Source organism: Zootoca vivipara, chromosome 11 (assembly GCF_965207765.1).
Source record: "Zootoca vivipara chromosome 11, rZooViv2.hap1.1, whole genome shotgun sequence".
NCBI classification, from domain to species: domain Eukaryota; kingdom Metazoa; phylum Chordata; class Lepidosauria; order Squamata; family Lacertidae; genus Zootoca; species Zootoca vivipara.
Genome location: NC_142594.1, coordinates 57,439,671 through 57,467,554, shown reverse-complemented (window position 1 = coordinate 57,467,554; position 27,884 = coordinate 57,439,671). Strand labels below are relative to the sequence as shown.

General features: G+C 47.8%; 2 protein-coding genes and 1 long non-coding RNA gene across 3 annotated transcripts; 2 read left to right on the top strand and 1 right to left on the bottom strand.

Annotated features, from left to right (window-relative positions):
- Positions 1-1,714: 1,714 nt before the first annotated feature.
- LOC118092319 (GTPase IMAP family member 9-like) lies at positions 1,715-8,858 on the bottom strand. Its single transcript, XM_035130253.3, has 3 exons — positions 8,702-8,858; positions 5,637-5,702; positions 1,715-3,760 (listed from the first exon to the last, which is right to left on the bottom strand). The coding sequence occupies exons 2-3, from the start codon at positions 5,644-5,646 to the stop codon at positions 3,099-3,101; spliced, it is 672 nt and encodes a 223-aa protein (XP_034986144.3). The 5' UTR covers positions 5,647-5,702; positions 8,702-8,858; the 3' UTR covers positions 1,715-3,098.
- Positions 6,428-16,993, top strand: LOC148684330 (uncharacterized). Its single transcript, XR_015946453.1, has 3 exons — positions 6,428-6,522; positions 15,376-15,847; positions 16,688-16,993. It is a non-coding gene; the product is annotated as an uncharacterized LOC148684330 (long non-coding RNA).
- A 1,498-nt stretch (positions 16,994-18,491) lies between these two features.
- Positions 18,492-25,447, top strand: LOC132592837 (GTPase IMAP family member 8-like). The gene is made up of 3 exons (XM_088654248.1): positions 18,492-18,504; positions 20,253-20,972; positions 22,342-25,447. The coding sequence occupies exons 1-3, from the start codon at positions 18,492-18,494 to the stop codon at positions 22,995-22,997; spliced, it is 1,389 nt and encodes a 462-aa protein (XP_088510374.1). The 3' UTR covers positions 22,998-25,447.
- The last annotated feature ends 2,437 nt before the right edge of the window (positions 25,448-27,884 follow it).

Here is a 27,884-nt window from a genome sequence, read left to right as displayed (position 1 = left end):
ATTACAAATACACTAAAATTTAACAGATTCCCACACCCAACTAAAAATCCCTCCCACCTACCACCCCAAAGAAGATAAAAACATTAAAAATTCTTTAAAAAGCATTTTAAAAAGGACTCTGTGCTGTTTCAAGTTCCCCTGGGCAGCACCAGCAGCAGAGCAGCGGCAGCAGTCCTTTATGAGGCCTTCCAGGCCCCGCCCTAGACCAGGTGGAAGGAGGCAGGGACAGGGCCTGTGGGCACTCACAGCAGGAGAGAGTCCTGGGCAGCACCAGCAGCAGAGCAGCGGCAGCAGTCCTTTATGAGGCCTTCCAGGCCCCGCCCTAAACCAGGTGGAGAGAGGTAGGGACAGGGCCTGTGGGCACTCACAGCAGGAGAGAGTCCTGGGCAGCACCAGCAGCAGAGCAGCGGCAGCAGTCCTTTATGAGGCCTTCCAGGCCCCGCCCTAGACCAGGTGGAAGGAGGCAGGGACAGGGCCTGTGGGCACTCACAGCAGGAGAGAGTCCTGGGCAGCACCAGCAGCAGAGCAGCGGCAGCAGTCCTTTATGAGGCCTTCCAGGCCCTGCCCTAGACCAGGTGGAAAGAGGCAGGGACAGGGCCTGTGGGCACTCACAGCAGGAGAGAGTCCTGGGCAGCACCAGCAGCAGAGCAGCGGCAGCAGTCCTTTATGAGGCCTTCCAGGCCCCGCCCTAAACCAGGTGGAGAGAGGTAGGGACAGGGCCTGTGGGCACTCACAGCAGGAGAGAGTCCTGGGCAGCACCAGCAGCAGAGCAGCGGCAGCAGTCCTTTATGAGGCCTTCCAGGCCCCGCCCTAGACCAGGTGGAAGGAGGCAGGGACAGGGCCTGTGGGCACTCACAGCAGGAGAGAGTCCTGGGCAGCACCAGCAGCAGAGCAGTGGCAGCAGTCCTTTATGAGGCCTTCCAGGCCCCGCCCTAGACCAGGTGGAAGGAGGCAGGGACAGGGCCTGTGGGCACTCACAGCAGGAGAGAGTCCTGGGCAGCACCAGCAGCAGAGCAGCGGCAGCAGTCCTTTATGAGGCCTTCCAGGCCCCGCCCTAGACCAGGTGGAAAGAGGCAGGGACAGGGCCTGTGGGCACTCACAGCAGGAGAGAGTCCTGGGCAGCACCAGCAGCAGAGCAGCGGCAGCAGTCCTTTATGAGGCCTTCCAGGCCCTGCCCTAGACCAGGTGGAAAGAGGCAGGGACAGGGCCTGTGGGCACTCACAGCAGGAGAGAGTCCTGGGCAGCACCAGCAGCAGAGCAGCGGCAGCAGTCCTTTATCCTACAGGCAGTCCTTTATCCTACAGTCCTACAGGCCAATCAGGTAGCAGATTCACTTCTGCCAGCCGCCTGATTGGCTGCTCCAGCAGGCCAATCAGGTTGCGGATTCACTTCCACCTGGAGTTGGATTGGGTAGCTCCCGCTGATTCTGAATCCTATTGTTCTAGGATTCAGCTCAGTACATAACAGGGCATATAGTGGGAGTCAATGCTTCTTGCCAATCTTATCAATAAGTGATACTATTTTATCTTATTGTTGGAGCTTTGTTTTGTTTTATAGTAAAAGTTTATGGCTCCAATTTTGCACACACACACACCCCTGTAATTTATAACTTCCCCCTTGATGTCAGGAATTGTTTTTGTAACTCCTCGTAACAACGCCACCAGTGAAGGAAAGCTGCAGTGGGCAAATGGGAAGAAATGAAGACAGAAACATCTTCTCTTTTTTAATCAACATATTTTTATTGAAGATTTATTGGTTTACAGAAGTATGTGCAGTGTCTCTTTTTTCAAGTTACATTTTCTACAGATCAGTTTCATTTGTTGAGATATTAGTGTTACATTAGGAAGAAAAAGGGGAAAGAGGGGGAGGGGGGAGTGTTGAGTGGGGGTGCGGTGGGGTGCCGAACTGCCGATGTGTCTATGTCACTGTATATACTCGAGTATAAGCCGACCCGAATATAAGCCAATGCACCTAATTTTACCTCGATTATAAGCCGAGGGTGGGAAATGCAGCAGCAACTGGTAAATTTCAAAAATAAAAAGAAATACTGTCCTATGCCTTTCCCAGCTGTTGGCGGCGGGGTGGGGGGGAGAAGCGGTGAGGAAGGATCCCTTCCTTGCCGCTTCTCCCTCCCCACTGCCTCACACAGAGCAGGCATAGGACGGGGGTTCGGAGAGTCGCAGCGCAGTGCTTCTCTGAACCCCCAGTCCTGTGCCTTTCTCTGCCGCTGAAAAATCCGGGATCGGCTGCGGCACAGCAGCGGAAGTCACGCTGCGGCCATTTTGGAACTGGGCAGAGCAGCAGCGGAAGTCGCTTCTACGCAGGCTCTGCCCATTTCCAAAATGGCCGCAGTGCCAGAAATTGCTTTTGCGCATGTCCAGAGACTCCAGACGTGCAGAAGGAGCCTCCCCGGGCCGGTAAGAATCCAGGGGATTTACAGGTTTTTTAAAAAAATCCGGGCTGCCAGCGGGAAACGGCTGGAAAAATGAGGGTTTCCCGTGGAATATGGGAGACTTGGCAGCTATGGCCTCACTCGAGTATAAGCCGAGGGCGGCTTTTTCAGCACATTTTTTGGGCTGAAAAAGTAGGATTATACTCAAGTATATACAGTACTTAATATATGTGGGGTTTTGTGTCAGTGTGTTGCTTGTGCAGGTTCTTTGCTGTTCACTTGTGTTCCTTTGGGGGTGAGAGAGGTTGGGGTTGCCCTAGGGTGTGGTTGTTCATTTGTGGTTGGCTGTGGTGAGCTTTGTTTTCATGTGTGAGTGGGACGGGTGGGTGTTTTGGATCAGGTAAGCCGTACTGATCCATATGCTGTTGGTAGATTTTTGTCATTGCCTTGTTGGGCTGTGTATGTGATAAAGGGGAGCCATACGCAGGTTTTTCCATCTTGAGGCAATTGAGGTTCAAAAAGATACAAAGAAGAAGGAGCAAGTAAGCCAAGCAAAGGGTGACTCCTACCACACTTGCAGGCTCGCCACAGACAAAACAGATGATAAGATAAAAAGCTCTCGATAAAAACCGCAGTTGCTTACAGTAATACAACCAGATAAAATGGAAAGAAACTATTTTAGAACAATTAGGACTTCAACAGGTGTTTAAAAAAGGAAAGACTTAAGCCAACTCCCCCAAGAGTTGTCCTTTTCGGATTTTTCCACAGTGTACAGATTTGTACTGCCATTGATTGCCACCATCTCATCAATCATCTCAATGAGCTTCTCCACCTGACTCTGCTTTTCTTTTCCACCAGCCACATTGTTAAAAGCAATGAATCGTCCTTTGGACATCTGAATCAGATCCTTCAGGTGCCCGTCAACACCTGTTAAGAACTTCTCTATAGTTGAACCCTCCATATCTAACTGATCTTTAAAGGTGAATAAAAGAATCAAATACTTCTTTCCTTCATCCTTGAAGAAGCTTTTCACTTTCCGAAATGTTTCCTGGTCCTCCGTTGTGATCTTGCCCGTTTTTACCACAACGACGATGGCGTGAAATCCAGGATAGACCATATTAACGCACTTCTTCAGCTCTTCTGGTGTGAAGCATTTATTACTTTTTGTATCAAAGAACCCAGGTGTGTCAACAACAGCAATTCTCCTGCCACCTACAATGGCATCTTTTCTTTTGGAGTCCTGGGTTGTTGAACCAGAATTACATGTGCTTGTAAATTCTTTAGTCCCCAGGATGGTGTTTCCTGTTGTGCTCTTCCCAGATCCTGTTTTTCCAATGAGCAGAATTCTCAATTCTTCGTCTGGTCTGGCTAAACAAGAGATAAAAAATGCCATGTCAGCAAAGTTCCTGAGACTAGCAAAAAAAAAAAGGCTTACAAATGTTTCATGGGTGTGCTACTTATTAGTTACCTACTATTTTTTTTTTTAACAAGAAAGGCGATTCTGACTAAGAAGAACTTTCTGATGCCAAGAGCTGCTCAACAGGGAAATGGAACAGGAAGTTTCAATTTATTATTTATACCCCGCCCATCTGGCTGGGTTTCCCCAACCACTCTGGGCGGCTTCCAGCAGGAACATTAAAACATTAAAATGCACTATGTGCCACGGGTGCTGTAGTTGTGATTCCTGTATTGCAGGGGATCAGACTAGATTAATAAACAACAACCTGACTTTTAGAAGACATCTGAAGGCAGCCCTGTTTAGGGAAGTTTTTAATGTTTGATATTTTATAATGTTTTTAATATTCCGTTGGAAGCCACCCAGAGTGGCTGCCCGCCCCCCCGGGCAAATGGGTGGGGTAGAAGTAATAAATTAATATTAAATTATTATTATTATTAGATGACCCTTGGGGTCCCTTCCAACTCTGCAACGCTGTGATTCTATTAAAGCTACAATGGAACCTCTGTTTTCAAACATCTCTGTTGACGTTTCAGAACTCGGACGCCGTAAACCCGGAAATAAATGCTTTGGTTTTCAAACACTTTTCGGAAGTCGAGCATGCTGCAAGGCTTCTGTTTTGAGTTTCCCTATTGTATTGAGGCTTCTGTATTGAGTTTTCAGTTTTCAAATGTTTTGGGACTCAAACGGTCTTCCGAAACTCATTTCGTTAAAAAACCGAGGTTCCACGGTACAAGGGGAATTTCCTACCCCTATTTCTCTTGCCAGTGTCGAGAAAATGTGTCGAGATGCATCCTTCCAGTGGGCACCCTGGCCACAGTTTCTACCCTCAGCATGATCCAAGGAGAAGACATGTTTGTGGCCACCTTGAAGCCAGAAGTAGCACTCCAGAGATTTGTGGTGGCCTTGCATGTCCTGCCCTCCTGGAATTGAGCCAAGACTTGCTGGAAGTTTCCCATTAACTTTTATTGAGAGAAAGCTTTGGCATTTCAGGCAATGCATATAGACAAGGAGCATTCTCTCGGGCGCTCACTGCTCCTTCCTAGGTGTCGCCCCCTCTGCTGTCTGCGTTTCTCACTCCTTCTTGATCAAGGGGATGCGAGTGGCATCTCCAAGATTTGCCCCTGTTCCTCCTCTGAGTGCACAGAGACGGTCTCCCTTCCATGCACATCCTTCTCCCCGGAAGAAACTGGCATGAGTGGTGGGGAAAGGGGACAATCTTGCTATGAGGAGTGCATGGATAAGAGTTCAAGGGGTGCTTGCCTCTTCCTCTCCTCATTGCTATTCTCTGACTCTCTCTGCACTACTGGAGACCTCTCTCTGGGATTGTCCCCTTCCCACAGACCCTCCAGTTTCTGATGTGATCCCAAAATGTCCCGCTTTGCCTTAGGACGTCCCTATTATCATCAAAGAAACGTAGGAGGGTCTGGAGTTATGTGACCCCCGAGCCAAGGAGATAAGTTACTATACAACCTTTAGAAGACATCTGAAGGCAGCCCAGTATAGGAAAGTTTTTAAATGTTTTATTATGTTTTTTATATGTGTTGGAAGCCGCCCAGAGTAGCTGGGGCAACCCATTCTGATGGGTGGGGTATAAATAATAAAATTGTTGTTGTTGTTGTTGTTGAATAGGATGTCCCTATTTTCATTGGAGAAATATTGGAGGTTCCCATTCTGCGTTTCCCCTGGGTTCATCCTTCTCCTGCCTCTGCCATCTTGAAGTCTTAAGCAAACCATGCAGCCTTTGTTTTACTACCTCATGATGGTCACTATCAGGAAAAGACTCACCTTTGGCCATGCTGCCTGTCGCAGAAAGACAAGTCACCACTCAGAGTTCACGGCAGTCCAGAAATCCTGCATTAAAAACACCAAAAGCCATTTGCAGAACTCATGGGGGACTCTCAGTGATGCAGAACTCAATTTCTCTCCAGGGACTCCCCTGCTACTGGAGTCCTTAGCCAAAAACGAAGTTTGGGTAATACGTAAATCAGTCCTCTCTGATACCTAAGACTGGAAGCTAAGAAACTTGGAGCAGGAAGCAACGTTCAAAGAACTAAAAGTTGCTGGCGTTCCACCTTGGCTCCAGTGAAAAAATGAACTCCTTGTGAGGGCTCTAAGTCCAAAAGGGAATCGTAGAAACTACAAGAACCAAAACTTAGAGCTCCTTCCATTCCTACTTGTTGTACAAGGCAAGAGCGTTTGCAGATAAGCTCAGTTCTGGGTAAACAGGGCTACAAATTAAACTCTAAACCAAATTTCACCTGAGAACGACCCTTCTACATTCTAGTCAGTTTCACAAGAAGATCAAATCAGTCAACCCAATCTAGTTACTGTATATTCCTGTGTATAAGACTACTTTTTAACCCAGGAAAATCTTCTCAAAAGTTGGGGATCGTCTTATACGCCGGGTCGTATTTCTTATACGGTGAGTATATCCCAAACTCTATATTTTAACTGGAAAATTTGGGGGTCGTATTATACGCCAGTCGTCTTATAAGCTGGAATATACGGTACTTTCCCTGTGGGGTCAGTAAACTTGACAGGCTGATTTTCGGCGTTTCTTAATTGTGCTATTTTACAACAGCAGAACAACAAACAGAGGAGGAGGAGGAGGAAGAAGAGGAAGAGGAGGAGGTGCCTGCAAATCAGAGCCAGAGGACTTACAACCTTACAGGTTTGCAGCCAGAACCCACACACCTGTACTTTAATGTCACACCGAAGAGGGAGCAAGCTTGTTTTCTATTGCTCCAGAGCGCAGGACCCAAACCAGTGGATTTGATTTACAAAAAGGGAGATTCTGACTAAGCCTTAGGACAGGGCCGTCTTAAGCATACCTGGCGCCCTGGCGCCGTGGTGCGACGGAGCCCTCTGGCGCCCCCCCACCCTGTTTCCCAGCGCGGTGGGCAGGCGCAGCGTGGCTGCCACCTGGAGGGCCAGCACCCTGCGCCACCCAGCCTGGCGGTTGGGCTGGCCCTGGGCCAGGGGGCGCTGCCCTCCCCCTGTTGCGACGGCCCTGCAGACAGCGAAGGCAGCCCCAGGCCTGCGCACCTCCGGAGAGCGGCCTGAAGCTGCTGAACAGCTGAGAGGTGCGTCTGGGGCGGCCTCCGCCGTGCCTCTCAGTGGGTGCAGCGGCGCCCCTGGTGACCTGGCACCCCGTGCCACCGGACCCGGGCCTAGAGATGGCCCTGCCTTAGGAGGAACTTTCTGAAGGCAAGAGCTGTTTGCTGCTGGAACAGCTCCCCTCAGAAGGAGGTCTTATCTCCTTCCTTGTAGGTTTTTAAACAGGCTGGGTGGCCTTCTGTCGTGGATTCTTTAGATGTGATTTCTGCGTTGTGCGTTTGGACTAGATGGTCCTATGGGAATGTTCAGGGTGTCAGGAGAGAATATATTGTTTATTAATATCCTTCCTAACTTGGCTAGCAAGTTTCTGACGCAGCATTCCCCTTCTGACGCAGCAGAGAAAGCTGGTTGCAAACTTGTGTGAGTTTCTTAAGACAACTAGCAATTCAGTCTGGCTTGTCCAGATTGAGATATGTTCTAATATTCCTGGTAAGACCCCTTTGAATCCCTCCTAAAAGAATAAAGACACCACAGTCTTATTCATAAGTAACAAAACCATAGTTTTACTTCTGATCAGGCCGAGCACAGTGTGATCCCTGAAGGCAGGCTTAAGGCTTAAAGTTACAAACATGTAGAAACAGGTTTACCCCATATGGGAGATGACCTGGGGAACTGCTGTGGCCGCCAGCAGTCCAGTCCAGGTGATGCAGGAAGCAGGCAGGACAAAAAGGGGAGGAAAGAGAAAGGGGCCAGCGTGACTTGGCCTTTTACCGGGTCTGGAAAGGTCACGCCCACCCACTAGTCCCAGGCAAGGAAGGGTGTTCCAGGCCAGGAGGAATAGGAAGTTTCAACTGGCTGGACCAAACATTCCCTTGCATGTCCACTCTAGCAAAACAAGGAATATTGAAATCAATGGGAAATGTTACGGATTGGTTACAATACCATCTGTCACATGAAATGTTTCAAGTAGATAGAAAGAATGGTTTTTCGGACCAAAGCTGACAATTCAAAAAAGAACTTCTACAAAACAAAGATAAACTTTTGTTTAAAATGTATAATCTGTTATTAGACTGGGAAACAAAAGACGAGTCCTTTCTGCTAGGGATAATTCAGACTGAAATTTCCAGGTGTCAGAAAAAGGTTATTTAGGTGTGCCACTACTGCAGCCCATGTTTTCTTAGCCCCAAAATGGAAAACAAGTGAGGTCCCAACCAAAGGAGAACGGCAACTTAAGTTGACAGAATAAGCACAACTTGCAGACTTAACATATAGAATAAGAGAACAAGAAGAAAATGTATTTAAAGAAGATTGGAAAATGTTTATTGAATATATGGAAAATAATTGTGTACAGCTGAAAATGCTGGCAGATAAATTAAACAGTGTAAATAAGTTTTGGTGGATGCAATAATGGAATACTGAATAGTTTTTGTAAAATATGCAGGGATTTATGATATGTAAAATGAACCATGGAAAGAGAAGAAGGGAAGTCATTGATATTTTAAGGATGTAAAATCAGTGTTTTCAATGGTAAAACAGAAAATTTAATTGAAATTATATAGAAACAAAAAGGGATGAATCTTTGGCATGTATTGTGCCCCCCTTTCCCCTTCCTTTTAGAGCATCACCCAGGAGAGCAGACTTTGCCTCCAACCACCAACCATCCCTACAATGCGGAAGGCGCATTGTGGCATTTGCAAAATATTTTCCCACCCCCCCAATCCCCCCATTTCCTCCTGCAGGAGGGACCCCCACCTCTGCTTAATTCCACCAGAACAGTGGGGTGTTTTCACTACCTTGACTTCTGCTGGGCAGTTTTCTCAGCCTGGAGGTCTTCCTGGTCTGGCTGTTTCTCTCTGACTCTCTCCGTCCCTCTCAGAGACAGTTCTGAATCTGACGCAGGTTTTGAGTGCACATTAATAGCCGAAAGTGGAAAGTGAAAGTATTTTATTCTCAGTTGATTCATGCAACTACACATCCATAAAAGGAGAACACAATAGCATCAAAAGAGACCGGCTGATGGATCAGGCAAAAGGGGTCTATCATAGACCAGCAGCCTGATGGCTCTGGAAACCACATGCCATGACAGGAAGCTCACAAGCAAGACGTAAGCTCAATGGCTTTCCCCATACTTGGTGTATTCAGAGGCACAGGAGGCAACCTTATACAGAGTCAGACCATGTGCCATAGATGCATTAATGCCCTTGATCGGGACACTAGACCAGTGGAGGAAGCCTAGAATAGCATTAGCCTTTTTTATTGCTGCATCACACTGTAGGCCCATGTTCAACTGGTGGTCTGCTAGGGAAGGAACTGATTGACCATCACCTCACAACAGAAGAAAGCCAGTTGCTACCAGGATGCCATTCCTTCCCAGATGCCAGACCACACCTGGAGTACTGTGTCCAGATCTGGGGGCCACAATTTAAGAAGGATCTTGACAAACTGGATTATGTGCAGAGGAGGGCGACCAAGATGATCAAGGGTCTGGAGAAAAAAAGCCTTAGGAGGATGTTGAATAAGACTGGGCCCAAGACAGAACCCTGTGGCACCCCACTAGTCACTACTCTCCAGGATGAGGAGGAGCCATTGATGGGTTCGGTCAGTCAGCCAGTTACAAATCCACTGAATGGTAGCAATGCCAAGCCCGCATTTTACCAGCTTCTTTACAAGAATATCATGGGGCACCTTGTCAAAGGCCTTGCTGAAATCAAGATAGGCTATATCCACAGCATCCCCTTCATCTACCAGGCTTGTAATTCTGTCAAAAAATGAGATCAGATTAGTTGATGAGGTTGGGGATGTTAAGCCTGGAAAAGAAGAGATTGAGTGGAGATATGAGAGCCATCTTCAAATATCTCTAGAGCTGTCACATGGAAGATGCACCAAGCTTGCATTCTCCTTCTCCAAAGGGTAGGACTCGAAGCAATGGCTTCACGTTACAAGAAAGGAGATTCTGGCTAAACATCAGGAAAAACTTTCTGACGGTAAAATCAGTTTGACAGTGGAACGGTCTCCCTCAGGAGGTGGTGGACTTTCCTGCTTTGGAGATTTATAAGCAGAGGTTGGGTGGGCACCTGTCATGGATGCTTTAGATGAGATTCTTGCATTGCAGGGGGTTGGACTAGACAATCCCTGGGTGCCCCTTCCAATTCTACCATTCTAGGATTCTGTGTGAACTGTAAAAAGGAGGCAGATAAACTCCTCACCCATAAGACTGTGCAATAGAGCTGATTCCCAGGCTGCAGATCCCAAAGAGCAAGCTCTCTCTCCACTCTTGGAACGTGGGCTGGTTGCTCCATGAGAAGAACTGGACAAAAATCTCCAGAAGGGCTCACCCACCCTTCCACTGCTTGCGGGGACACCCACGCTATTTGCAAAGCAAACAAACACAGAGGAGTTGAGAACTTGCATTGACTTGATAAACCTCAACTGGGTCCTGCTGCCCAACCACTACCTGTCGCCGGTAAACTGCAGAAGCTTCTCCCCCACCTTTTTTTTCTGGGTAGTTGTGCTGATTGTGCAGACTCAATTTCGCCTCTTAGTGTGTCCTGGGAAAGGATCCGGGGTCAACCCCACCTGTATGTGAGATATGCCTCCTCCTCAAGGGGTCCAGAGGGTGGCAACATGAGAACAGGGCCTTTTCTGCAATGGCTCCCCTTTTGTGGAATGCTCTCCCCAGGGAGGCTCGCCTGGCACCTTCATTAGGCATCTTTAGGTGCAAAGCAAAAACGCTCCTCTCCAACAAGGCCTTTGGTGGATTGACATCCAAAGCGCTTTTATATGTGTTGTGCAAGGGGGATTGTTGGTTTTTGTTCTTATTTATATTATGTATTTCATCATCATCATCATCATCATCATCATCAATGCCACCCTGATGAATATACTGTACCTGTATGCCAGAGACGTTTACAAACACACATTTGTTGCCTTCACAGCACATATGTTTCACTGAAGATACATGCATGTGAAATAATGTCTGTGCACAGCTGGAGTTAGCCACAGTCGGAGGCAGCGATGCTTCTGAATTCCAGCTGCTGGAAACTACAGGAGGGTAGAGTTGTTCTTGAGCTCAGCTCCTGCTTGCAGGCTTCCCTTGGGGGTATCTGGCTGCCCACTGTGAGAACAGGAGACTGGACTGGATAGCTCTGTTGGTTAGTGTGTGGTGCTGATAACGCCAAGGTTGCAGGTTCAGTCCCCGTATGGGACAACTGCATTGCAGGGGGTTGGACTAGATGATCCCTGGGGTCCCTTCCAGCTCTTCAGTTCTATGAGTCTGTGACTCAATGGGCCACAGGCCAGGTCCAGAAGGGCTCTTCATACATTCTTATGTTCTTACAGCATAAACAAAACATAAAATGTGGAAATCTTTGCTGAGCTGTTTTGCAAAGGGCAGAGAGATTAGTATCCTGTTTTGCATTGAAAAGCCACTCAAACAAAAGAAGGAAATGTCCAGCAAGAAAAACAACACACCCTTCTCCCCTGTTGGTTTCCAGACCTAGGCAGGCTGTTCTTTCTAACCATGTGAATTCTCAGAAATGGCCCATCACTTTCGCTTTCCCTCCCTCCAAAATAAAAAAAAACCCAGTTAAAAAACCCAGTTAAAAACCAGTTAAAACCGTTCAGGTCAAGGCCCTCCCCATAGAAGACGTTGAGGAGGTGCTCCTTGCCCTTGCTCTCTCCCAAAGCAGATCTCCCCAAAGGGAGCCTCTCAAGCTGCCAGTCCCCATGGGGTGGGCAGGGCAGGCTTCTCTCTGCCGGCCAAAGGTGGGGAAAGACTAGCTTCCTCAGGAGCAGGAGGGCCAGGTAGGCAGATCACCTTCTCTGCTGCTGCCACCTCTGAGAGCAGAGAGTCAGGCCCCCTTTAGTAGATTGATCGACCCCAGGAGAAGCCATGGGGGGTTCCTCAGCTCTGCTCTAACAAACCCCTAGGGGCACCACAATACTCTTTTATTCTTTCACTTTTCGGTAACTTCCATGTTGTGGATATGGCAGTGGCCAAGACTTTGAGGAGGGGGTTAAAATTTACAATTTAAGGAGCATGTTAGCTGCCTGAAGATTTACTGCTCTAACGAAAGCGCAGGCAGCAGGGCCGGCTCTAGGTGTAGCCCCAGTGGTGTGGGGCGCCAGGGCGCTGGGCTGGGGGGGCGCTGCGCGACAAAGCCACGCGGAAGCCGTACTGCATGCTGCAAGGGCGGGGGCGCCGGAGCGATCTCCGCGCCTCAGCGCCAGGGCGCCCGACCTGCTTGAGACAGCCCTGGCAGGCAGGATTCAAAATTCAAGATAAAAGCCACAGGAGAAGAATGATGTATATTGGTAAATGCTCCAGGCAAGTAAAATTTAGGATCAATGAACACCAATCCAGAATACGCAACGAAATCGTGGAAGCACCGCTGGTAGAACGCTACATGCAATGCAAACACACAGAAGATGACTTTTTGTTTTTTGTTATTTGGAAGCTACGTACCCCTAGATCGTTTCCATCGCCAGAATATACAGTAGATAAACTTTTGTTACAACGAGAGACTAAGTTCATTCACCTGTTTAGCACTATCTCTCCCTTAGTTCTAAACAACCATCAAGACTTTACTTCCTTTCTGTAATCTGCCTTATTCCTTACTGTATCTTTAAGAGAGATTTAGTACCACTGCCTCTTTAAACCTTTAAACTTTTGAGTTTGTATTAGAACACACATAGTTTCCTTCCTATATATATTAGGTAAAGGTAAATGTAAAGGGACCCCTGACCATTAGGTCCAGTCGTGACTGACTCTGGGGTTGCAGCCGGCGCTCATCTCGCGTTATTGGCCGAGGGAGCGGCGTACAGCTTCCAGGTCATGTGGCCAGCATGACAAAGCCGCTTCTGGTGAACCAGAGCAGCACACGGAAACGCTGTTTACCTTCCCGCCAGAACTTGCACTTTGAGGTGCTTTCGAACTGCTAGGTTGGCAGGAGCTGGGACCGAACAACAGGAGCTCACCCCGTCGCAGGGATTCGAACCGCCGACCTTCTGATCAGCAAGCCCTAGGCTCTGTGGTTTAACCCACAGCACCACCTGGGTCCCTATATATATTACAAACACACTTTGGTTATCTAATTTGAACTACATGTACAACTTGGTAAGAATATCTTTTCATTGTTATATTTGCCCAGATATGTTAAAGATTTTTTTAATATTGTGATATAGATATGCTTGTATTATAATTCAATGTTCTTAGAGCAGGCATCCCCAAACTTCAGCCCTCCAGATTGTTGGACTACAATTCCCATCATCCCTGACCACTGGTCCTGTTAGCTAGGGATCATGGGAGTTGTAGGCCAGAAATCTGGAGGGCAGCAGTTTGGGGATGCCTGGCTTAGAGGGTCTCTAATGAATGTATAGCAAAAACATTCTTATAGCAAAATCTTATAGCAAAGCTTCTTATAGCAAGCTTCTTATAGCAAAATTCCAGCTTAAACTGAAGAAAGTAGGAAAAACCACTGGGCCAGTAAGATACAATCTGAATCAAATCCCTTATGAATACACAGTGGAAGTGAGGAACAGGTTTAAGGATTTAGATTTGGTGGACAGAGTGCCTGAAGAACTATGGATGGAGGCTCGTAACATTATACAGGAGGCAGCAACGAAAACCATCCCAAGGAAAAGGAAATGCAAGAAGGCAAAATGGCTGTCCAACGAGGCCTTACAAATAGCGGAGGAGAGGAGGCAAGCAAAATGCAAGGGAGATAGGGAAAGATACAGGAAACTGAATGCAGATTTCCAAAAAACAGCAAGGAGAGATAAGAGGGTCTTCTTAAATGAGCAATGCAAAGAAATAGAGGAAAACAATAGAATGGGGAAAACCAGAGATCTGTTCAAGAAAATTGGAGATATGAAAGGAACATTTCGTACAAAAATTACCATAATCAAGCACAAAAGTGGTAAGGACCTAACAGAAGCAGAAGACATCAAGAAGAGGTGGCAAGAATACACAGAGGAATTATACCAGAAAGATATGGAGGTCTCGTACACCCCAGGTAGTGTGGTTGCTGACCTTGAGCCAGACATCTTGGAGAGTGAAGTCAAATGGGCCTTAGAAAGCACTGCTAATAACAAAGCCAGTGGAAGTGATGATATTCCAGCTGAACTATTTAAAATTTTAAAAGATGATGCTGTTAAGGTGCTACACCCAATATGCCAGCAAGTTTGGAAAACTCAGCAATGGCCAGAGGATTGGAGAAGATCAGTCTACATCCCAATTCCAAAGAAGGGCAGTGCCAAAGAATGCTCCAACTACCGCACAATTGCGCTCATTTCACACGCTAGCAAGGTTATGCTTAAAATTCTACAAGGCAGGCTTAGGCAGTATGTGGACCGAGAACTCCCAGAAGTGCAAGCTGGATTTCGAAAGGGCAGAGGAACCAGAGACCAAATAGCAAACATGCGCTGGATTATGGAGAAAGCTAGAGAGTTCCAGAAAAACGTCTACTTCTGCTTCATTGACTATGCAAAAGCCTTTGACTGTGTCGACCACAGCAAACTATGGCAAGTTCTTAAAGAAATGGGAGTGCCTGATCACCTCATCTGTCTCCTGAGAAATCTCTATGTGGGACAAGAAGCTACAGTTAGAATCCCAAGCAGGAATTAAGATTGCCGGAAGAAATATCAACAACCTCAGATATGCAGATGACACAACCTTGATGGCAGAAAGTGAGGAGGAATTAAAGAACCTTTTAATGAGGGTGAAAGAGGAGAGCGCAAAATATGGTCTGAAGCTCAACATCAAAAAAACCAAGATCATGGCCACTGGTCCCATCACCTCCTGGCAAATAGAAGGGGAAGAAATGGAGGCAGTGAGAGATTTTACTTTCTTGGGCTCCTTGATCACTGCAGATGGTGACAGCAGTCACGAAATTAAAAGACGCCTGCTTCTTGGGAGAAAAGCAATGACAAACCTAGACAGCATCTTAAAAAGCAGAGACATCACCTTGCCGACAAAGGTCCGTATAGTTAAAGCTATGGTTTTCCCAGTAGTGATGTATGGAAGTGAGAGCTGGACCATAAAGAAGGCTGATCGCCGAAGAATTGATGCTTTTGAATTATGGTGCTGGAGGAGACTCTTGAGAGTCCCATGGACTGCTAGAAGATCAAACCTATCAATTCTTAAGGAAATCAGCCCTGAGTGCTCCCTGGAAGGACAGATCGTGAAGCTGAGGCTCCAATACTTTGGCCACCTCATGAGAAGAGAAGAATCCTTGGAAAAGACTCTGATGTTGGGAAAGATTGAGGGCACTAGGAGAAGGGGACGACAGAGGACGAGATGGTTGGACAGTGTTCTCGAAGCTACGAACATGAGTTTGACCAAACTGTGGGAGGCAGTGGAAGACAGGAGTGTCTGGCGTGCTATGGTCCATGGGGTCACGAAGAGTCGGACACGACTAAACGACTAAACAACAACAACAACAATGAATGTATATTTGACTTATTGCAGCTGATGAAGAAGACTATTCGAAACAGGGCCCTGTCCTGGTATATATACTTCATCTGACGTATAAACCTTTATAAATAAATCCAATTACAGAAGAGACGTTTTGAAACCATTGTATCCTTTGAACTACTACCAAAGAAGATTGGCAGTTACAACTGACGGAATATGCCGAATAGGCAAATGTAACTATGAAAATTAGAGATCAAAAGAGGCTAATTTCAAGAAGGAGTGGAAACCCCTTGTTGAATATTTAAAGAATTATTGCAAACACTTAAAAATGCAGGTAGGATTTGGATGAAGAACAGCAGCTGAGAACTTGTTGGATTGCAGTGTGGAAAAGTTGAAGTGCAGAATATTTATAATATGCAGCAACTACCTGAGAAGAGGTGGCTCTTTTGCCATAGAGACAAATGGATGGGCCTTTTCCCACCTTACCTGGCTAGACCCCACATCATCCTAGGATGGAGAACAACAGGTGAGTGGGGGCTGTGTATGGGAGAGTCAGGTGTCAGAGTTCGGCTGATGCTGGAAGCAAGAGACACAGAGGTCTGTCTTGCTCTCTGTGCTGGACCCAAAACTGACTTAGGGCTTTCCTGGAAAGCTAGCGGGGAGGCAGGATCTGTTGGGGGGGCAGGTTATTGCTGTGAGCCCCCCCCCAAGACCCCATGGTCTCCATTGACCTTCATTCCTGGGCATTCCTGGAGTCTCTTCCCTCTCAGAAACGGGGATGCACAAATCCTTCGAATCTTCGAATCACACTGCCCAAAATACTGAATGTTCCCCACGTATAATGAATAGACTGAACATGATTTCTGGAAAGGTTTTCACCTCTAGAGGTGGAAAGCAGGTAGCAGACCTGCAGCATGATTTTGCATGAGTGATGAAAGGGAGAGGATCTCCCACCCCTTTCCTTGCCCACCTGCAACACAACAGCCCTGCAGTGTTGCCCGTGGGTTTCATTCTCCGGGGGGTTGCTGCTTTCAGGTCAGATGCAGAGGGACCTGGGATGCACCAAAGCAATTACTTTAAAAAATAAATGAATCCCCTAGCCTGTGAAGCCTGCACTTTTGGGTCCAACGGGCACCCAAAGTGCTGGGGAGAACAGGGTTGGCTTCCGGCTTCTCCTGGGCTGTTCTTGGTTTTCATAACAACAGAGAATCTGCAAGGGCCTTCAACTGGGTGCCTGGATTACAGCAGCCTGCGAGGGCGTAGAGACAGCTGCCTGCAGATGTGGGCAGTGCAGTGCAATGACAGGGAGGGAACTAGATTCAAGGCTGCTCTTGGAAGTGAAACTAGAAAGCATTTCTCTCCGCAGAGTTCACAGCCCAGAGAGAGAGAGACGCTGGAGAAAGATTCCCTTAGCAGAGATGGCCAAATGGTAAGAAGGTGTTTAATTCCTTTTCATAAACTTTGCTATGGGAGGGTGGATTTATTTCAGGGGACACTGAAAATACCCGACTAAAATAACAAAAAATATACAGATGGAATTACAAGGAGCAGACTTGCACTTCTGGAGCCCGACTGAGTGGTTTGAAGCCACAGCAACCTTCTGCTCCCTGCTGACCTCCTCCTCCAGGGCCAAGCCAGTTTAGTACTCTGCTGTGAAGCAACTGAGCAAAACACAAGGGGAGCTGCAACAAAATGCTGCAGGACACTGTTTGCTTATGTCCTTGACTTCCTTGACTTCCTCCAAGGGGCTCGGGGGGGGGGGGTGTACTTGGTTCTTCTGGGCTGGAGAGACTGAACTCCAAATCTCTTTTTGTAGATCAGTTGTTCCCAAAATGGGTGGGGCTATTTAGGGGGCACTAAGAGGGAAAGGGAGGAAGCGGGGGGGGGGAGGTGCAAATGACTGACTTTGAAAAGCTGCTGTCACTGGACACCCATTTTGCTGAATTAGTTAAGCTAAATAGTTTTAACTGGATTTTAAACAAATGTGCAATTATTTCTTACTCTTTTGAATGCCATTGTGTTGTTTCCTTCCTTAGTGGGCCATGCAAACGACTATTGTGAATTATGCTTTGGGCAGAATAGGGCAGAGGGCCCTGGGGGTGGGTTTACAGAACCAAGTGGAGGGGGGCCAAAGACTGTTATAGGTGTAAAAGGGCATGGCAAGGGGGCCATCCTGCAGCCTTAAGAACATAAGAAGAGCCTGCAGGATCAGGCCAGTGACCCATCGAGTCCCACATTCTGTCCTCACAGTGCTAACCGGGTGCCCCAAAGCGAAGCCCTCAAGCAGGATCTGAGCACAAGAGCCCTCTCAAGCCTGAAGCCCTTCAGAAAAAAAATAGAATCATAGACTCATAGAGTTGGAAGGGACCCCAAGGGTCATCTAGTCCACCCCCTGCAATGCAGGAATCTTTTGTCCAATGTGGGGCTCGAACCCACAACCCTGAGATTAAGAGGCTCATGCTCTACCGACTGAGCTACAACTGTCATTACAGGCAGAAACCATGTTAGGAATTGCTACATATGCCACAATCACTTTGTATGCATATTGTAAGAGGATCATGAAACGTAACATGACATTTCCCTATAAGATGCAGAAGGATATACTTTGCAAACAAACATGTTCTGTACACAACTGCTTATTTCCCTGGTGAAACATTAAATTCTCTAACATCTTACGGTGTGAAAGGCAAGGCCCCTCATTCATTCTTTCTTCTCTTCTCTAATTCTAGGTTTACAGGATTCTCTTTGCCCTCTTGGAGCAACTCTGGTAAGTTTTTCCTCAAGAGTTAACTCAAGAGTTCCAGAAGGTCATATGGAAAGTGTGGGGTTCCCTAGGGAGGGGTCACTACAAGGCAAGGGGCAGCAGCCGGGGCGCTAGAAGAGCAAATGACTATCAGACTCTGAAGAGTTGGGATTGCGGGATCAAGTTCACCCATTTCACTGAATTAATTAAATAGTATTAATTGGATTTTGTGCAAATGTGCAATTGATTATTACCGTTTTGAATTTTGTTGTGTTATTATCTTCCTATGTGTGCCATGCAAACCGCTATTCTGAATAATGCTTTTGATAAGGTAGAGTAGGGAGCACTGGGAATGAGATTGTGGACCCAAGGAAGCGATGGCTGTAAAAGGTTTGGGAGCCACTGATCTATTATTGCATTAAGCAGGATGCAGGATTCAGGTAGGTAGGTAGCTGTGTTGGTCTGACGCAGTTGAAATAAAAAATAAATAAATGTCCAGTAGCACCTTAGAGACCAACTAAGTTTGTTCTGGATATAAGCTTCCGTGTGCATGCACACTTCAATATTTGATGTTGTCGCCTTTTTATTAATATTCTGTTGGAAGCCACCCAGAGTGACGGGAAACCCAGCCAGATGGGTGGGGTATGAATAACAAATTATAATAATAATATTATCATTATTAACACCGCCCACACTTTTAGACTTCTAGTTTAAAGAGGCCACCCTTACAGTGCCTTCACACTGCCTCTCAGCTATGCATTTTTTATTTTCATTCTTGCAAAACAGATTTACTCCTTCCATCTCTGCTTACAAAATAAACATAGGGGGTCCCCAGCCTAGGACCCCTCCTTCAAAACCACAGGCAAAACAACCCATGCAAACCCCCAAAATCAATAACATGCAGGGAGAGGCGGTTGGCCCTGTTGCTTTCTGCTCTGAATGTATCCAAAACAAACTTTGTTGCACCCTCTAATCCAGGGGTCAGCAACCTTTTTCAGCCATGGGCCAGTCCACCGTCCCTCAGACCGTGTGGTGGGCCAGACAATATTTTGAAAAATAAAATGAACGAATTCCTATGCCCCACAAATAATCCAGAGAGGCATTTTAAATAAAAGGACACATTCTGTTGTTGATGTTTAGTCGTTTAGTCGTGTCTGACTCTTCGTGACCCCATGGACCATAGCACGCCAGGCACTCCTGTCTTGCACTGCCTCCCGCAGTTTGGTCAAACTCATGTTCGTAGCTTCGAGAACACTGTCCAACCATCTTGTCCTCTGTCGTCCCCTTCTCCTAGTGCCCTCAATCTTTCCCAACATCAGGGTCTTTTCCAAGGATTCTTCTCTTCTCATGAGGTGGCCAAAGTATTGGAGCCTCAGCTTCACGATCTGTCCTTCCAGGGAGCACTCAGGGCTGATTTCCTTAAGAATGGATAGCTTTGATCTTCTTGCAGTCCATGGGACTCTCAAGAGTCTCCTCCAGCACCATAATTCAAAAGCATCAATTCTTCGGCGATCAGCCTTCTTTATGGTCCAGCTCTCACTTCCATACATCACTACTGGGAAAACCATAGCTTTAACTATACGGACCTTTGTCGGCAAGGTGATGTCTCTGCTTTTTAAGATGCTGTCTAGGTTTGTCATTGCTTTTCTCCCAAGAAGCAGGCGTCTTTTAATTTCGTGACTGCTGTCACCATCTGCAGTGATCAAGGAGCCCAAGAAAGTAAAATCTCTCACTGCCTCCATTTCTTCCCCTTCTATTTGCCAGGAGGTGATGGGACCAGTGGCCATGATCTTGGTTTTTTTGATGTTGAGCTTCAGACCATATTTTGCGCTCTCCTCTTTCACCCTCATTAAAAGGTTCTTTAATTCCTCCTCGCTTTCTGCCATCAAGGTTGTGTCATCTGCATATCTGAGGTTGTTGATATTTCTTCCGGCAATCTTAATTCCGGCTTGGGATTCATCTAGTCCAGCCTTTCGCATGATGAATTCTGCATATAAGTTAAATAAGCAGGGAGACAATATACAACCTTGTCGTACTCCTTTCCCAATTTTGAGGACACATTCTACTCATGTAGAAACATGCTGATTCCCAGACCATCCGCGGGCCGGATTGAGAAGGCGATTGGGCCGCATCCGGCCCGCAGGCCTTAGATTGCCTACCCCTGCTCTAATATCTGAATTTTCCTCAGCAGCATCAAAGCCTGAGATTCCGGAGGACATCCATGAGGTGCAGATTGTCCTCGTGGGGAAACCAGGAGCAGGAAAAAGTGCAACGGGAAACACGATTCTCGGAGAGGAGACATTTGAGGTTGGCACTGTGACGAGATCCTGCCAGTTAGGAATCAGGGACTGGGAGGGAAGGCGGCTAGTCCTCATTGACACACCTGCTAATTTTGACCTTGGGAACGGCAAAGCCAAAGATTCCCCTGACTCCCAGCACTGCCTCCGTCTATCCAGACCAGGACCGCACGCTTTGTTGCTGGTCACGCACCACTATGACAATGCAGACTATAAGGCAATAGAGTGGGTTCAGGAGATATTTGGCTGCGAAGCCATGAAGTACACAATTGTCGTGCTCACTGGGGGGAAACTGGACAGCGCAGCTTGGGAGGAACATATTTCCCGCCCAGAATACCAGCGCAATTTCCAGTGGTGCTCGGTCGACAACGACAACCAAAACGAGAGGGAGATGCAGGCTGAGAAACTGCTCTCCTTGGTGAAGGACATGGTGGAGCAGAACAAGGAGAAGCCCTTCTGCAGGCCTGAAATGGTTGGGAGTCCTACCTTGATCCCAAATGAAAAGGACCTTTCTGTGTGCCCACCAGAAGAAGAGAGGCCACAGGAGGCCATGGAGATTCCAGGAACTGAGGGGTCCGGAGTGGGGGGAGGAGAGAGCCCCCCTGTTCAAAGTAAGCACTCGTGGCAAAGTTTCTTTCCGGGTTCAGCTGCGTTGAGCCCTGCTGTATGGGTGTAAAGTTTTTGGTTTTTGTTTTTTTAAATAGCAAATTTACTTCCCATACAATGGCTGCTTTCCAAATCTACCTCTTATGCCAGCCCACTTCCTCGTTTCTCTCCTTTTTGGCAATATATAAGCGCACACTCGATGTGCAAAACACTTTTGAACCCTTGGAAACAGGACTGCAAGGGGGTGATAGGGAAAAGTCTGTGATAATCATGTTCTGTCTCAGAGTGACATCTAGCAGCCCTGGAGGGAACTGCAAGGAATGACAATGAGCAGTGTTTTGAAATTAGTAGTACCGTAGTAGTAAAGTTAAAGGGACCCCTGACCATTAGGTCCAGTCGCAGATGACTCTGGGGTTGCGGCGCTCATCTTGCGTTATTGGCCGAGGGAGCCAGCATTTGTCCGCAGACAGCTTCCGGGTCATGTGGCCAGCATGACTAAGCCGCTTCTGGCGAACCAGAGCAGAGCACGGAAGCGCCGTTTACCTTCCCGCTGTATTGGTACCTATTTATCTACTTGCACTTTGAGGTGCTTTCAAACTGCTAGGTGGGCAGGAGCTGTGACCGAACAACGGGAGCTCACCCCGTTGCGGGGATTCGAACCGCCAACCTTCTGATCGGCAAGCCCTAGGCTCTGTGGTTTAACCCACAGCGCCGCCCATGTCCCACAGTGCCACCCACGTCGCCAGCCACTCTCGCCAGCTTATAGCACATAAACAACTGTAAAGCCTTAGACATTAAAGGCACAGGCTGGAGAGAGCAACAGACACCAGCATCAGGTTTGTTTCCAGGCACAGTTTAAATTCCTGGCTTTGGGCTTTGGGTTTGGGCCACTGCTCTCTTGGTTCTGTAAACTCATTCCCCGTGCCTCCTTCCCCAACCCACTAAAAACAAAATTCAGAATAGCGGTTTGCACCACCTACTAAGGAAGAGAATAATGCAATGAAATTCAAAACAGCAAGAATGAATTGCACGGTTCAAAATCCGATTCCTGCATTCAGTCAATCAGTCAGTCTCTTTATTACGGTCCATGACCAATACTCAAACAGAATCTTTGCCCAAATATACGGTATAAAATAGTACCATACACAACAAAAGAGAGAACTTTAACATTTAAATTACTAGCAACTGTGTCGTGCTGTAATAAAGAGATAGACTGAGCTTTCTGCATCCCATTCTGCAGTTAACTGCTTGGGCAGTTCAGGAAATTCAGGTGGCAAAAGTGAGACCTTACAAGGGCTCTAATCAGTGCAAAATTTAAGTGCTGATCCCCATGAGAAGCTTTAGGACTCCTCAGTTTTGTTCTTCTCTTTACAGCGACATTAACAGATGCAGCTGATCCCGTTTCAGCAGAGCAAAAGGAACCTGAGCTTTGCATCGTCATTGTCGGAAAGTCCGGGGTTGGCAAAAGCGCGACCGGGAACACCATCCTTGGGGGAAAGAGGTTTGACTCCAGGCTTGAAATGACCCCAGTTACAAAGTCTTGCCAGTTAGGAATAAGAGAGTGGAACGGGAAGAGGGTAGTTGTCATTGACACGCCTGCGATTTTTGACTCTGATGGACCCAAAAATTCTACTGAGATTGAGCACTGCCTACGTCTCTCCAAGCCCCGTCCCCATGCTCTGGTTCTGGTCGTCCCAGTGGGCCGATTCACAGAGGAAGACCACCAGGTGGTTCAGCGGGTGAGGAAGACATTCAACAGTAGCAACCAATGCATGGTGGTTGTCTTCAGCCACAAAGAAAGGTTGCGGAATGAAAGATTGGAAGATTACATATCTTCCACGGACAACAAAAACTTTCAGAAACTGAGGGATCAGTGTGACGGACGGTTTTCAGTCAACAACAATGAAACAGGAGACAAACTTGCAACCCAAGCCGAGGAATTGCTCTCCATGATTGAGAAGAAGATGGCAGAGAAGAATCAAGGCCATCCTAGGATGACATCAAACAAAGTTGCTGAGGCAAACGCATGAAGAACGCAGCAGCGCATGCTCCGGTTATCTCCCGCTTGGACTACTGCCATGCGCTCTACGTGGGGCTCCCTTTGAAGGTGACTCAGAAACGACAACTAATCCGGCAGAATGCGGCAGCCAGAATGGTGACTGGGGACATTTCAGATGCTCCAATAAATGAAGAACACAGCGGCCAGGGTTTTCACTTGGAAAGAGCATCACTATCCAAGAGTACCTATCCAAGTCTGAACCCTTTTCAAAGCGCTGGGGTTTACCTTTAAGAACTTGGGGCTCAAAGGCACGGAGAAGGTCATCCAAGGTCATCCAAGGAGGTCCTTCTTCTCTTTATGCCTTCCCTGCTAAGAACATGAGAAGAGCCCTGCAGGATCAGGTCCAGCAGCCTCTTCCCAGATGCGCCCAAATGAAGTCCACAAACACATGGGCTTTGCCTCAATAACTGGGGGCAGCAATGTCTCTGAATCCTAGTTGCTGGAAGCCACGGGAGGGCAAGAGGGCTCATGTGCTCAGATCCTGCTTGCTGGTTCCCTACAGGCCAGAGGGTTTCAACCTTTCTGAGTCCACGGCTCCCTTGACCAACTACCTTTCCTTCTGTGGCACCCCTGTGGGGCTCAGGAGCCCACTTATGCCACCCCGTGCCTGCAGAGCTGGCAGCCTCTCACCCTTTTTTGAACACCCTCCCTTGTGGAGTGTTCCCTCAGCCTCCTCTCCTCTTCCCTCTCCTTGGGAGTCCTCTGGGCGGCCACTGCTGCCGCCCCTGGTCTCTGAGCTGCCCCCCCTCGCCCCAAAGAGAGGTCCCTCCTCACCCTGCCCCACAGGGGCCCGGGACTTGTCTGTCCATTCCCAACAGCAAGGGCTGGAGGACTGGCTGGCTGGGCTCCCTCACCCACTTGCTTGCTTTCTCCGAGGTCGCCTCTGCTCCTGGCAACCAGCACCCCCTGGCCAGCCCCAGAGGCACCTTTCGCTTGGGGAGCTTGTAGCCAGGGCTGCTGCAACAAACAGCCACACAAGCCTTTGGGAGGCAGAGACAAGAGAGGGCATTTGAGAAGGGAGGGAAGGAAAGAGGGACAGAGGCCAGTGTTGCCAGCGGCACCCCTGACCCTCCTTCAAGGCACCCCAGGGTGCCACGGCACACTGGCTGAAAACCCCTGGCCAAGGCAATTGGTTGCCCATTGTGAGAATGGAATGCTGGACTTACAGCCATATCCCATGATGGACTTGCAGCTTAACAGGATAGGCCCCTCCATCCATCCTGCTTGCCTTGTTGTTGTTGTTGTTGTTGTTGTTGTTGTTGTTGTTGTTGTTGTTGTTGTTGTTTACTCTTCATGACCCCATGGACCAGAGCACGCCAGGCACTCCTGTCTTCCACTGCCTCCCGCAGTTTGGTCAAACTCATGTTCGTAGCTTCGAGAACACTGTCCAACCATCTCCTCCTCTGTCATCTCCTTCTCCTAGTGCCCTCAATCTTTCCCAGCATCAGGGTCTTTTCCAGGGAGTCTTCTCTTCTCATGAGGTGGCCAAAGTATTGGAGCCTCAGCTTCACGATCTGTCCTTCCAGTGAGCACTCAGGGCTGATTTCCTTCAGAATGGATAGCTTTGATCTTCTTGCAGTCCATGGGACTCTCAAGAGCAGGCACCCCCAAACTTCGGCCCTCCAGATATTTTGGACTACAATTCCCATCTTCCCTGACCACTGGTCCTGTTAGCTAAGGATCATGGGAGTTGTAGGCCAAAACATCTGGAGGGCCGCAGTTTGGGGATGCCTGCTCAAGAGTCTCCTCCAGCACCATAATTCAAAAGCATCAATTATTCGGCAACCAGCCTTCTTTATGGTCCAGCTCTCACTTCCATACATCACTACTGGGAAAACCATAGCTTTAACTATACGGACCTTTGTCAGCAAGGTGATGTCTCGGCTTTTTAAGATGCTGTCTAGGTTTGTCATTGCTTTTCTCCCAAGAAGCAGGCGTCTTTTAATTTCGTGACTGCTGTAACCATCTGCAGTGATCAAGGAGCCCAAGAAAGTAAAATCTCTCACTGCCTCCTGCTTGCCTTATCTTCCCTTTATTTACCTTCTCTCTGTTACCACCATCCTGTCAATCTGCGGAGTAAAAACTTACCAAACGATACAGATCTTTTCTGTGAGTGAAGAGAGCCTGCCAGAGAGTTTGTGACCTTCTGAGAAGCAGCTGGCTTCCTCTGCTTCTGTTATCTCTTCTGCAAGGTCATGCTGACTGCAAGAGTCAGGCCAGGAAGAGCCTGGGTTTCACTTTCCACTTTCTCTTTCTATCGCTTTGTTCTGTTCTGTATATAGTGTTAAGGGTTTATGCTTGTTATAAGTTCTTGCAAGTTCTTCGTTTAAGCCAAGCCTGCTGCAACTGGAATTTTATGGACTCTCCCAATCCTGAATGTGTTGGATTTGTGACCATTCTGCTCATTTGCCTTCAGGAACAGTAAAGCTCTTCTGGATGAAATATTGCCTCTGGTCTCTATTTTTGGGAACTCTGCTACGTGTTTAAGTTTCTCTTCCTCTGGCAACATTTGACACATCCTCCTCCTGCGTTTGCTAAAAGGAGACACCCAGGCAGAGTTTTCTTTCTCAGGGTCTCCAAGTACCACTACTAAGGGGGCCATGCAGGACATATTCTGGCAATGGCCTATCCAGCAGCCATGACACTTACACCAATAAAACCGTTTTGATCCACAGAAATATGAGCTTAAGATTCGGATACCAGTGGGGTGTAGGATCAGGGTGTTGTTAGAGGAGACCCACGACCCCGTTCCCCTCACAGGGACTGACTGCTGAGACCTCCTGCAAATTGTACCTCTGTGAGGGGAACATGGGCCTCCTAACTCCTCTCGGCACCCTTAACATGCTACAGTCCCCAATCCTGGCTTCCCGAAAAAAGTTGCCAAGTTGACCAGACCCCTTCGCAGAGGTACAATTCCCGGAGAGGTTGAACAGCAAGTCGCCTTTCCCCGGGAACTCTGAGAGCTATAGCTCTGCGAGGGGCTCCAGGGCTTCGCAGCACCCTTAACAAACTACAGCTCCCAGAATTGTTTGGAGAAAGCCGTGACAATTAAAGTGGTATCATAGCACTTTAAGTCTATGGTGTGAATAGAGCCTTGTCGCAGCATATTGTTGGACAAACTCACACAGGTTTCCTGGGCTGGAATTCCCGTAGTCCCCTGGGAAGAGGGATTTGTTAAAACCACTCTGGGAGAAGAGAAGAGGAGGAGTTTGGATCTGATATCCCGCTTTATCACTACCTGAAGGAGTCTCAAAGCAGCTAACATTCTCCTTTCCCTTCCTCCCCCACAACAAACACTCTGTGAGGTGAGTGAGGCTGAGAGACTTCAAAGAAGTGTGACTAGCCCAAGGTCACCCAGCAGCTGCATGTGGAGGAGCGGAGATGCGAACCTGGTTCCCCAGATTATGAGTCTATTGCTCTTAACCACCACACCACACTAGCTCACTATATTGTCCTCACTGGGATGACAATATAAGGACCGCCTTGCATCTCTCAGTACCCATAACAAATTATACAGAATACTTTGCAGGAGGGGGGGGGAGCCATGACTGTTCAGTGGCCCTGTAGCGCTTTAAACCCACACTGCTAGACTCATGACTGGGAGCAGCAGAAACCATATAACACTGGTCCTGAAAAACTTACATTGGCTCCCAGTACGTTTCCAACCACAATTCAAAGTGTTGGTGCTGACCTTGAAAGCCCTAAACAGCCTTGGCCCAGTGGACCTGAAGGAGCGTCTCCACCCCATCGTCCAGCCTGGACACTGAGATCCAGCACTGAGGGCCTTATGGCGGTTCCCTCCCTGTGAGAAGTGAGGTTACAGGGAACCAGGCAGAGGGCCTTCTTGGTGGTGGCGCCTGCCCTGTGGAACACCTTCCCATCAGATGTCAAGGAAATGAACAACTCTCTGACTTTTATAAGACATCTGAAGGCAGCCCTGTTTAGGGAAGTTTTTTATGTTTGATGTTTTATTCTGTTTTTAATCTGTTGGGAGCTGCCCAGAGTGGCTGGGGAAACCCAGTCAGATGGATGAGGTACAAGTACTGTAATATAATTAATAATAATAATTTAATATTACTTGTTGTTTAGTTGTGTCCGACTCTTCGTGACCCCATGGACCATAGCACGCCAGACACTCCTGTCTTGCACTGCCTCCCGCAGTTTGGTCAGACTCATGTTGGTAGCTTCGAGAACACTGTCCAACCATCTCGTCCTCTGTCATCCCCTTCTCCTAATGCCCTCCATCTTTCCCAACATCAGGGTCTTTTCCAGGGAGTCTTCTCTTCTCATGAGGTGGCCAAAGTATTGGAGCCTCAGCTTCACAATCTGTCCTTCCAATGAGCACTCAGGGCTGAGCACTCATCCAGTGCTTTACTAGCTGCACTGGCTCCTGGTGGAGTACAGGATCAGGTTTAAGGTGCTGGTTTTGACTTTTAAAGCCCTATGCGGCTTGGGACCCCCGTACCTACGGGACCGCCTCTCCTGGTATGCCCCGCGTGGATCTTAAGGTCCACAAACAATATTCTGGAGATCCCGAGCCATGGGGTGGCTAGATTGGCCTCTACTAGGGCCGGGGCCTTTTCAGTACTGGCCCCAACCCGGTGGAACGCTCTTTCACAGGAGACCAGGGCCCTGCAGCATTTGTCATCTTTCCTCAGGGCCTGCAAGACAGAGCTGCCTGGCCTTTGGGTTGGACTTAGTCTGACCCCTGTGTTTTCCTCCCTCATGGCTTGGATTTATGTACTACTTAAAATCAGGCTGCATTTTAAACTTAAATTTTAATACTGTATTTTAATCTGTATTTTAATCAATTGCTTTTTATGTTTCATTGTAATTTTATTGGTGTGAGCCGCCCTGA